Source organism: Oratosquilla oratoria, chromosome 5 (genome assembly GCF_046742065.1).
Source record: "Oratosquilla oratoria isolate Oo_2021 chromosome 5, ASM4674206v1, whole genome shotgun sequence".
Classification (NCBI taxonomy): Eukaryota; Metazoa; Arthropoda; class Malacostraca; order Stomatopoda; family Squillidae; genus Oratosquilla; species Oratosquilla oratoria.
This window is the reverse complement of record NC_134781.1, coordinates 30,605,002-30,617,218: the sequence shown is the minus strand read 5'-3', so window position 1 is coordinate 30,617,218 and position 12,217 is coordinate 30,605,002. Positions and strand designations below refer to the sequence as shown.

General features: G+C 41.2%; 1 protein-coding gene across 1 annotated transcript; it reads left to right on the top strand.

Annotated features, from left to right (window-relative positions):
• Window positions 1–8,326: 8,326 nt before the first annotated feature.
• Window positions 8,327–11,633, top strand: LOC143025717 (uncharacterized). The gene is made up of 3 exons (XM_076185721.1): window positions 8,327–9,141; window positions 9,784–10,474; window positions 11,466–11,633. Exons 1-3 carry the CDS (start codon window positions 8,327–8,329, stop codon window positions 11,631–11,633), a joined length of 1,674 nt encoding a protein of 557 aa, XP_076041836.1.
• Window positions 11,634–12,217: the final 584 nt, after the last annotated feature.

Here is a 12,217-nt window from a genome sequence, read left to right as displayed (position 1 = left end):
AGAAAGTAGCTCAGTACCAGTTCTCTGTGAGCGGTGCAACAGGTTTCTCATGTCAAGTCGCCTCAGGAGTCGTTCGAGGTTATTGGTTGACCTGGTTTATCAATACACGAGATCAGGTCAACCTTCTAAAGTAAATGACCTATCTTCGCCCCTCAGATGAATAAAATCGTCTAGCGGCAGTTATTTATATATATATATATATATATATATATATATATTATATATATACATATATATATATGTATATATATATATATATATATATATATATATGTATATGTATGTACATACATATATATATATATATATATATATATATATATATATATATATATATATATAGTATGGTGGAGCTAGTTAATCCACACACATTTTTTTGCGATTTTATTCATCTTTGAGATGACCTAAGGCCCCCAGGTAGTCAAACGTCGTCTCTTGTACTGAAGTTGTTGTTGTTGTTGTTGTCGTTCCCTAGACTGTCTGTCCGAGCAGTCCCGTCTCCCCAAGGAATGCCATAGCCGAAACTGGGTTTTCCCACAAATCCTTTATAGAGCGTATGTTGTGTTGTTTGCGTGCATGATTGTGTATAATGCAGTCTTCCATTATGTGTTGTATGGTATGGGGTGAAGTGTTACATCCTGGGCAGCTGTTCACAATGCGGTCATCCAGCCTCTTCTGGTAGCTTAGAAGTGCTGGGTGGTGACCGCACCGCAGTCTGGCCAAGTGGACTCTGTCCTTTCGTGGGAGAGAGGATTCAGAAGGGTGGCTATCAGGGGGTCTGGCATGCAGCAGTGTGTTGTCTTTCAGTGTATTAATGGAGCGGTGAGTGATATGATTATGAATATGTTTCCGGAGGCTGGTATTTGCTGGTTGTGGAGGAAGAGAAGAGAGTATCTGTACGTGATAAAGGTCTTTGGGTGTTGTTTTACTGTTTCTTGGTGTGTGTGGGTGTTCTGCTATGTAGTGTAGCGGGTGTAATGTGTTTGTGGTGGCTGCGGCAAGTGTTTGTGTGCCTCTCATGTCGAGGTGGTCCTTGACTTTGAAGACTTTTGTTTCATGGTGTAAATGGTCTGTAGATGTTGTATTTGTGCAGCCTGTAATTGTTTTTAGGGCTTTGTTTTGTATGATTTGAAGGGTGTTGTGGCGTGTCTCACTGAGATTAGGAGCCCATGCAGGACTCGCATAATTTAACACTGAGCGTATGCATTGTTTGTATATTGTTATATTAGTTTCTTTGTTTTGTCCAAATGTTGTTCCAGTGATTGACTTAAGTGCGTTAAGTCTGGGTGTGCATTTGTTTTTTATGTTTGTGATGTGTTGTTTGAAAGACATGGATGTATCGTATGTTACACCAAGAATTTTCGGTGTGTTTGTGTGTGGTATTAGAGTGTTGTTGATGTAGAGATGAGGTATGTATTTGTGTTCTTTTGTCCAGTTGGTGAGAAGTGTTGCTGTAGATTTGGTTGGAGCTATTTTGAGTCTGTTTGTGATGAATCATGTGTTGAGTGTGTCAAGGTATGGCTGGATTATTTCTGCAGCTTTGTCTGTGTTACGATGTGTGCATGTGATTGTTATGTCGTCTGCGTAGGAAGAGATTTGTATTTCTGAGGTGTCTGGCGTGGGTAAGTCATGCATGTATAGATTAAATAGTGTGGGGGATAGAACCGAGCCCTGTGGTACTCCGTTCTTAATGTTTCTGATGTGCGATGATTGGCCATTATATGACACGTAAGCATTCCTACCTGCCAGATAATTGGCCAGCCATCTTTTGGTGTTATTGTTCATGTCTGTGTTATATATTTTATTTGTTAGGTTGTGGCGGGGGATAGCATCAAAAGCTTTACTAATGTCTAATGTTATAAGAAGTGTTCTTTGGTGGGGCCTATCTGAATTGATGCCATCTAAAATTCTTTGTGTGAGGTTTGTCAGAAGAGTGTTTGTGGAGTGTAGTGGCCTAAAACCGTGTTGTGAGTCAGCAAGGGGAATATGTGGTGTGACAAGTTTAAGTATTAGGCGTTCAATGACTTTAGAGGGGGTGCAGAGAAGTGTGATTGGACGGTGCGATGTTGGGATTGTTGGGTCTTTGTTCGGTTTTGGAATGGTGATTATTTTACCATGCTTCCAGATGTCGGGTATAGTGTTGTGTGAATAGCTGTAGTTTGCAATGTTTGTGAGTGCGTGTATACCTTGTGGTCCAATGTGTTTTAGGTGGATGTTGCTTATGTTATCAGGGCCACAGGCAGATGAGTGCTTGAGACTATGTATTATGAGTTTTGTCTGACTGTCTATGAAGGGTATATAGTCTGAGTCTGTGGGAAAGTCTTTCTTATGTCGAATGGTGCGTCGGTCGTCAGGGTGAGAAGTGAGATGGCTTGTCTGTGCAAAATGACGTATGAGTGCGTTTGCTTGTTGTCTGTTTGAGGGTAGATTATCTGTTGTTGTGATTATTGCTGCGTGAGAGCGTGTAGTGTTACTGTTGGATAGTGTAATGCTGTTGAGTGTTTTGTACAATTTGCTGGTGTTTGTTTTGTGATCAAGTGTATTGATAAAGTTTTGCCAATTTTGTGTTTTTTGTTCATGTATTTTATTGGCAATCACAGTGTTTAGTGTTTGTATTTGGTCTGCTATGTTTTGAGGGATAGGTGTGGGGGTACCGTGATTAAGTATGTCACGTTGTCTGATGAGGCTTTGGATTTCTGGTGTGAAGTTGGGGTTGTGTAATTTTCTGTTGCCTCTAGGGATGTATCTCTTGTCTGCATTTTGTATGATTGTATTAAAAGTGTGCACAGCATTGTTTATGTTTGTGATTGGTGTACTGTTAAGTGTTTCAAAATGTTGTTCTGTCTCTTCAGTAAAAGCTTCCCAGTTAGCTCTCTTGTAATTGGTGTAAGTGTGTCTGTGGCCGACTGGGGTGCATCTTGTTTTGGTGGTGATGATGATTGGAAGGTGGTCAGAGCCAAGGGCTCCGACCACTCTCCATGATGTTGTTGGGGTTAGGCAGGGGGAGCAAAAGGTGATATCAGGAGAGGAGGGAGTGTAGAGGGCTTGGTGTGGGATATGTGTATGATTATGTGTGTTGTTCATGATAGTCAATGAGTCAAACTGAGTCTGTATATCAAGCCCTCTGTCTGTGTCAGGGTTGTCGACATACCAGGCAGACGACTTGGCGTTGAAGTCTCCACCCATGATCAGGTTGGGGATTGAGGCTAGTTGGCTAAAATGAGGCCTGAAGGTGTCTGGAACTGTGGGGGATGATTGGGGGGGAATGTACATGTTAACTATTGTCAGTGTTGATTTGTTGCCTGTGCGGATTCGAATGGATTGGATTTCTGTTGTGTTATCTGTGGTAGGGAGGAGAATTTTGGTTGTGGCACTTGTGTCCACAAAACAGATGGAGTGGTGGATCAGGGTGATGAGTCCACCGCCATAGCCGTCAGTCCGGTCTTGTCTGATGGTGGTGTAATTATGAAATGATGGTGTTTTGTGTGAGTGTCTTAGTTTTGTTTCTTGTAAAATCGCAATGTGTATGTTGTGTTGTTTAAGAAAGTGTTCAAGTTCATGTTTTTTCGTGTTAATACCGTCAATGTTGTGTTGTAATATGTTGATGTTGTGTGTTTTGTATGTGTTGTATGTTGCCGTTTGGGGTTGAGGTTGGGGTGGTAGTGGGGAAGGTGTAGGTTCTGGGTCAGAGGGGGGGAAAGGAGAGATCGGGGACAAAGGAAGGGGAGTACTAATCGGGAGTAAGGGCAGAGGGAAATTGTGAGTGGGTGAGGGTGCTGGCTGTGGTTGGGGAGGTGGGAGTGGAGTTACTGGAGGGCAGGTAGAACATGTCCAAGTGTTTGTGTATTGGTTTGTGTCAGCAAGTGTTGTACAAGTGAGGTGGGCCCAGTTTTTGCACATATTGCACTGAACTGAGCCCTTTGTCTGTCTGCTCGAAGTAATGGGTTTAGAGCATGTTGGGCATGTGTATTTTGTGGTGGGCCCAGGATTGCTCTCTACATCTCCAGCTAAAAGTAGAAGAGGGGTGATCGCCGGAAAATCACCCCTTGGTGCAGAAAAAACGTAATATTGCATGTTGGGAAAAAGGATTGTGGTACTCCCCAAGGTAGGCGTAGCTCCTCTTGGGGATCGGTGCCACCTGAGTAGAGCCGGTGGCCAGGGGTAGTTGCTGCCGTTTGGCCCCCAACTCTTGGGGTTGGGGGGTGGTCCCAGGACGTAGACGCTGCAGCTCCAGGACCTGTACTGAAGTGGTCAAGGCTGCCGAATGTTGCGGTCGAACGGGTTATAGAAAACGATAAGAGGACTAAACAAGTTGGCAACCCACAACAGCGGAGCTTCTCGACCCGTTGCTGGCCCATGCTACATAGGTCTCAGGGTATTAAAAAGATAAATGGATAAAACAAATAAATTAATAAATAGATAAATAGATAAGTAGAAGTGAAGATTTCTTCAAGAATTTCAAGTCACATATGTTCCAGATTTTGCGTGTGTTTGTGTGTGTGTGTGTGCGTGTGTGTGTGTGCGTGCGTGTGTGTGTGTGTGTGTGTGTGTGTGTGTGTGTGTGTGTGTGTGTGCGTGTGTATTGAAACTTGAATAATGAAAAAATGTGTCTCCCTCTTTCTGTCTGTCTCTTTATTTTTCTCTTCATCTATGTTTCACACACATACACGCAACAATTGATCTCATAGAATTTCTTAAAGTCGAACTAGACAAACATGTACTGCCACTCCCGACCCATAGCATTATTCAATTAATCGAACTTTGCATATATATACATTTTAACAAATACAATGCACTTTAATTCTAAGCTATCGACATCGGGAGACCCAATGGAGGCCACAACCAGAAATTGAAATGTGAAATGTGGTACTGCCTTGTGGCCTCCATTGGGTCTCCCGATGTTGATGGCTTAGAACTAAAGTACATTGTGGTTGTTAAAATGTATCTCTAATCACTGGGACTCATTCAATGCTGTATACACACACACACCCACACACACACACACACACACACACACACACACACACACACACACACACACACACACACACACACACACACACACACACACACACACACACACACACACACACACACACAAATATATATATATATATATATATATTTGGATGATGGAGAACATAAACACAGGGGAAGGCTCGGAACCCTAAACACTCTAACGAAAAAGAAAAGACATCACAAAATGAAAGACTAGAGCGAAAATTAAACAGTCTATGTGACAACAGCGATTGGAATAAAATTGGAAGGCGTGAAATAATAACAAATCTTTCAGATAGGAGATTATCGAATACTGAAATTCAAGCTCTATCGCTAGGACTTAAAGTCGACACTGGTATTAACACAAGGGGATTCACAGATTTTATTAAGAGAAACTATAGATGGAGTGACAACGATATTGAAAAAGGATTCAAACAGGGGAGTGTTATATGTTACCAAGCGTTAGCCATTAAAAACGAATGCGTCATCCCCAGAAGATTCAAGAAAGCTTTAATAAATCTAGGCTTAGACAAAGACATAGTAATCACCAATGCAGATAAAGGAGGTGGTATCGTGATCTTATCAAAAGAGGACTATATCAGTAAAATGTTAGAGCTCTTAGATGACGACAATACTTATCGCAAAAAACATATAGGTTTCGCAACTAATGAAGCAGATAAATTCAAAATACATGCCAGAAAAATTCTTAATAAAACTGAAAAAGGAAAGAAATTAATGGGACTTCTGGAGGAATACCCCAATCCTCCCAGAATGCGCGGTATTCCAAAAATTCACAAACCCAACGTTCCAATGCGACCCATAACTTCAGGGGTTGGCAGTGCACCCCACAGACTAGCGAAATGTCTAGCCAAACCGCTATCACAGGCAATGGGATCGATCAGCAATACACATTTGAAAAATTCTAACGATCTTTTGACAAGACTAAAAGATTTAGATTTCACGGGGAAAAAGTTAGTAAGCTATGATGTCAAGGCGTTATATACAAATATTTCCACTAACGGTGAGTTAGAAGCAGTAAAGAGAGTAATAAAAGATATGAACGATACTGACCTACCCATAAGAAAACAAGATTATATAGAATTGATAGATTTATGCGTAAATTTCGGTGCGTTTACTTTTAATGGTGACGAATATGAACAACATAGAGGTCTCGCTATGGGTAGTCCTTTAAGTGCAGTGATGGCCTGTCTATATATGGAGTTATTAGAAAAAGAAAACTTTATCAGAATCAATGGTAGGGGATCACACTGGTTTAGATATGTAGACGACGTCCTCGCAATCATCCCCGAAAACACCAATGTAAATAATAAAGTGAGAATGCTTAACGCGGTCAACAGCGATATTCAGTTCACCGTAGAAGAGGAACAAAACGGACAATTGCCCTTCCTAGATACGTTAATACGACGAGTGGAAAAAATGTAACTTTCTCAGTATACAGAAAGGAAACAAACAAAGAGGATTTAGTACATTACTTCTCCGCACATGATGATAGGACAAAGAGTGGTATAGTAATAGGATTGACAAACTTGGATATCCAGAGGGAATGTTGAAAAGAACAAAAAGAAAAGCAATAAATATTTACAATCGCGGAAAGAAAGAGAGAAATGATAAAAATAATACAAATTATATATCAGTACCTGGCTCAGAAACGTCACCAATAATAGACAAATATTTAACAAAATCAGGTATGAACATAGCTAAAATAACTAACAAGAGGATAGGTGATTTAATAAAGACTTCTGAAAAGAGAACCAATTCCGAAAACAGCGTCGTATACAAAATCCCGTGCAATAGTTGCTCAATGGCTTATTTTGGCGAATCGTCAAGAGGATTAGAAAAAAGAATTTATGAACACAAAAAAAAAACGACATAAAAGCACATAGGAGATCTAATTCTTTAGTAGTTCATGCGGAAAAAATTCGATCATTTACCAAACTGGAGAGAAGCTGAAGTGCTACATAAAGGTTTTGATAAATTCACTAGAAGAATTGTTAAATCAGCATATATTTCAACTAATAATTCATCGAATCATCGAGGAGGGTTTATCAATTTAGCTAAAGAAACTAGTATTTTAATTCTAAAGCACGCCAGAAAAACGACCTTTCCCAAGTGTCCGAAAAGATAATTAGATTTAGTACATAAACTTCAATTGCAGTTCTACATACACTCTCTGAAGAAGTTCTACGCGAACGAAACGTTAGTGTTTAGGGTTCCGAGCCTTCCCCTGTGTTTATGTTCTCCATCATCCAAATAATTTGTCTAAAATACTTATCAATATATATATATATATATATATATATATATATATATATATATATACACACGTGTGTGTGCGTTTGCGTGCGTGTGTGTGTATGTGTGTGTGTGTGTATGTGTGTGTGTGTGTGTGTGTGTGTGTGCGTGTGCGTGCGTGTGTGTGTATGTGTGTGTGTGTGTGTCCCGTGTGGGGCGACCATTCCCCATCGGGCGCGTCCCCATGGTTGCGGATAGGGGATCGGCCATACGATGTTATGGCTAGCTGCGAATAAGTCAGTGACCCTTTCGGCCACCGCAAATAAGCAGTCGCGGACAAACTGGCGGTAGCTCTGTTGAGCGGAAAGGGGTGAGTACAGGTAATACCCAGTCACTAATTCTTTCCTTAAAGCTTTCTAACAGGGTCACTAGTCGAGTCGAGGCCGGATTTATAACTAAGCCTCCCCTTGCCCGTGATGTGCCAAAGTGTAGGCAGTCTCCAACTAGTGTCCGGAGCTCTGGCGTGGCAATGCAGCCACACACAACTACTGATTGTCCTGGGCCCCCTATGACATCGGGTGCTAGTTGTTGCTGTGGTCAAGTGTGTGCACCTGTTGGAGGGCGCAGCCGTTTCTGCACCTAAATCTCTTCCGTGCGCAGGTCTTCTTATCCTCTTTACCTCCATATTTTTCACTTCTTTATTTTTCACTTTCTTCTTAACTTCAACCAAGTCCTGCGACGACGAGAGTTGGGGGTGACGGGAACAGGACATAGATGTGTCTGGAAGTCTCTAGCTCCCCTTTTGGACGCATGGCGGTAGTCCTGATAGTCGTAGGGGGTTAGGCAACTGTGGAGATGATATCCCCCTGAGGCAGCGGGGTATGACTGTGCAGCCCTTTTTAGGGAGCCACACTGCTCACCTCCATGGAGGAGGCGCCAATGAAAAGAGGCCCAAACATTGTTCATCTCCCACCAAACCTGTGGTGGGTAACCACCCCCACCAAGGCATCTCTGGCGTGGTCGAAACAACAAACAAAAATATATGAAACTGGCATGCTGGAATGTCAGGACACTGATGGACCAACCACTCACCAATGATCAGAACAGACCTCAGAGGCGCACTGCACTTGTTGCATCTGAACTTTGCAGATACATTGTCGACATTGCAGCGCTCAGTGAAACCAGACTGGCTGATGAGAACTCGTTACAGGAAATGGGCTCTGACTACACATTTTTCTGGAAGGGGTTACCAAAAGATTCCCAGAGTATTCATGGTGTGGGCTTCGCAGTACAAACATTATTGCTCAACCGCCTCTCTGAAGCCCCTGTGGGTGCAAATGAGTGCCTTATGACCTTGCGTCTTCCCCTCATGAAACAAAGATTTGTCACATTAATTAGTTGTTATGCTCCCACACTTTCATCTCCGGACAAGACAAAAAATAGGTTCTATGAAGAACTAGACAATCTGCTCCACAACCTGCCAAAAAATGAGAAAGTAATTCTCTTGGGCGACTTCAACGCCAGAGTTGGATCCAACTTTGATGTTTGGCAGGGAGTCATAGGACGCCACGGAACTGGCAAGGAGAACTCCAATGGTATCCGACTATTGAATCTTTGCTCTACTCATGACCTCACCATAACAAACACAGTGTTTCAACTCCCTAACAAGTACAAAATGTCTTGGATCCATCCACCCTCCAAGCATAGGCGTCAAATTATTTTCATAATAACTCGCAAGGCTGATCTCCGAGACTTCTTGATTACCAGAGCCCTCAGAGGCGCTGAGTGTTGGACGGATCACAGACTAATTCGGTCTATTGTGTCTTTCCAAATTCGCCCTCCAATACGCAAGCAAACTAAGAAGAAGCAAATTGACCGAGCAATGTTTCTGTTAGTTCTATATTGTAATTCTTCTTTCACTTTTAACTTTCTTCACTTTTTTTTCATCATTGTATTGTAAGTCACTCATCTGTAGGCCCCATGCCTCTTTCGTCCTTCTTAGTCAAGTATATAGGATTCAATATGGGGTGAATTAAACGTATTTTTCTTTTTCTTTTCTTCCGAATAATATTATACTTTTACAACTGGTTTGAAGTAATTACATTCGAGGAATCCCACCTGGGATTCTTGTACACTCACCAAGCCAAGTCTGGTTCGACGTCAATATTTAATTCATCCAATAACTTTGAACGTTACAAATAAGTACCACCCTTTAAGGCCGTGAATTTATCTCCGTGCACCAATAATTTTTCTCCTCCCTTTTCTCAAATCAGAAAGGCTGTTATACTGTCTCAAGCAATACTGCTTACGTAAGCACTTTTGTCACGAAAGGAAGTGGCTTAGCGTTTACATTTCGCAACATCATCACCTCTATCGATACCCTAGCTTGTATTTACAAACATTGGACGGTGAGCGAGAATATACAGTTCTGCAAATCCTTAGCGGCCATTGTTTTCAAAACATGTAAGTCATAAAATGAATTCATCGCCATTTACCCCTCTATCTACCTACTTGTCTACCTCAATCTACCAGCCTCTTACAGTTTCATAATCAGGATAAGCTGACCGAACTCCAAACAGCACTCCACAGCATGGCCATCATCAAGGCTTTCCACGATGGCATGACTGCCCATGTCTGTATGGGCGGAAATATCTCGAACTCGTTTGCTGTTATCGTTGGTGTCAAACAAGGGTGTGTCCTTGCACCTATCCTCTTCAACATATATTTAGCAGCCGTCACTCTACTTGCAAGGTATAAATCTGAAAACGACAGCATAGCCGTCAACTACCGCCTTGATGGTAACCTGTTCAAACCCCAGCGTCTCAAGGCTAAGACAAAAGCCCGCACTGCCTATGTCTTTGATATGCAACATGCTGATGATGCCGCCTATCCTGCACCTAGCCCTCAATCTCTTCAAAGAAATCTGGATGCGGTAAACAGTATCTACTCAGCAGGTGGTCTGGTTATGAATGCCAGCAAAACTGAGGTGCTCCCAATACAACACAACACAGCCGCCCCAATACCACCCTTTAATATCGGTGGTAAAGGCTTGAAAACCGTTGAGTCTTTCAAGTATCTCGGCAGCATTCTCTCTGCAACTTGGTACACAGAAAATGAAATCCATACCAGGATTATATTGGCAAGCTCAAGTTTTGGAAAATTATCCAAACGCGTCTTCCTAAACCGTGCTCTAACTGTGGAGACTAAAATTAAAGTTTATCAGGCAATCTGTCTATCCATCTTACTATTTGGCAGTGAAACTTGGAGCTTATATAAGGCCCAAATCAGAAGACTTGAAGGGTTTCATAATTATACGCTGTCTTCAAACTATCCTTAACATCACATGGCGTGATCGAATGCCTCGTATAACTATTTTACAAAATGCTTCAACCATCAGTATTGAATCAATGACAGTACGTCACCAATAAGACCTTACCCGAGACCAAGAAGAATGTTTAAATTTAGGTTTGAACTGCCGCATCATATCCAAACAAGAAAGCACCAAAAGAGAGTGGAATGTGAAATCCTTCTTGATGACAGAAAACTTAACCAAAAGAGGTGAAGTAGACGTAAAACCAAATATCATACAAGAACTTGTCACTGAAGCATCTAAAACAAGAGGAAATTTCAACAGTAAAATAATAGAGCATAGACACATAATGGCAGCAAAATAATTACAGGCAGACCCTAACATTACTACAAGAAAAGCGGACAAAGCTGCCTCCTTTGTCCTCATGAACACCTCAGAGTATATGGATAAAATAGATACCCAAATACCATCCTTAAGGATAAAACAAAATTTAAAAAGATAGCAAAGGATCCCACGGAGATCGTAAAGAAGATACTAAATAAATATTATAATACCGATAGACAATACCGCAACCTACACTATCAAATTTACTAAATTGACGGGAGACTATAGTATGGGATACTGTTACGGCAACGTAAAAACTCACCAACCAGGTAACAAGCTCAAACCCATCATACTTCAAATCCCATCCCCAACCTACAACATAGCTAAACAATTGTGCGCCATACGGACCCCATATGTCCATGCTACCTACAGCTGACTCCGCAACCGGCTTTTTAGATATCCTGAAGGCAAATAGTGCCAATGGTATCATAGCTTCGTTGGACGTAGAAAAGCTATTCACAGACATTCCAAATGAGCGCACTATTAGCTATATAGTTGACCGTGTTTATCATAACGACAGTACTCCCAATATAGCCATCCTAGAGTCCAACAAGTTGATGGCGTCGCTATGGGTACTCTATTTGGAGTCCTGTTTGCAAACTTTTTTATGGGCTGCATTGAGGAAGAAGTTCTTAATAAGATCGAAAACCTAAAATCTACTGCCGCTACATTGATGACATCTTCATAGAAACTACGTGTAGTCAAGATATTGAAGTACTGAAAAGTTGCCTCCAAGACACCTCTGGGTTAACATTTACGGTTGAAAACAGCAAAGAAGGATCCATGTCATGTTTAGATATACTCGTTAAACAAAAACCAGATAATTTCACGACTACTGTACACGTAAAACCCACAAACCCCGGACAATGTTTAAACGGTAAAAGTGAATGGCCACAAAGATACAAAGATTCAACCATTAGTGCATACATACGAAGAACACTCACCCATTGTAGCACATGGAAACAAGTTTACACAGAAATAAAAAGATCCACACAAGTTCTATTAAACAGTGGGTTTATCAAACAAAGTATAGATGAAGTAACCAAGAAAATAATCGATCATTGGCATAGAAATAGATGGAATTAAAATATACTATAGGGTATACTTCTTATCAGCGTACAAAGAAGATAGAATACTGAAACAAATTGTAAACAGAAACGTAAAACCAGCAAACCCCGAAAAATCATTAAACATCATATTATATTAAAAAAAAAAAAATCTAGCCTTATACTACTACGTAATAGTCCTGGCGTTAAGAAAGAACCAACCCAA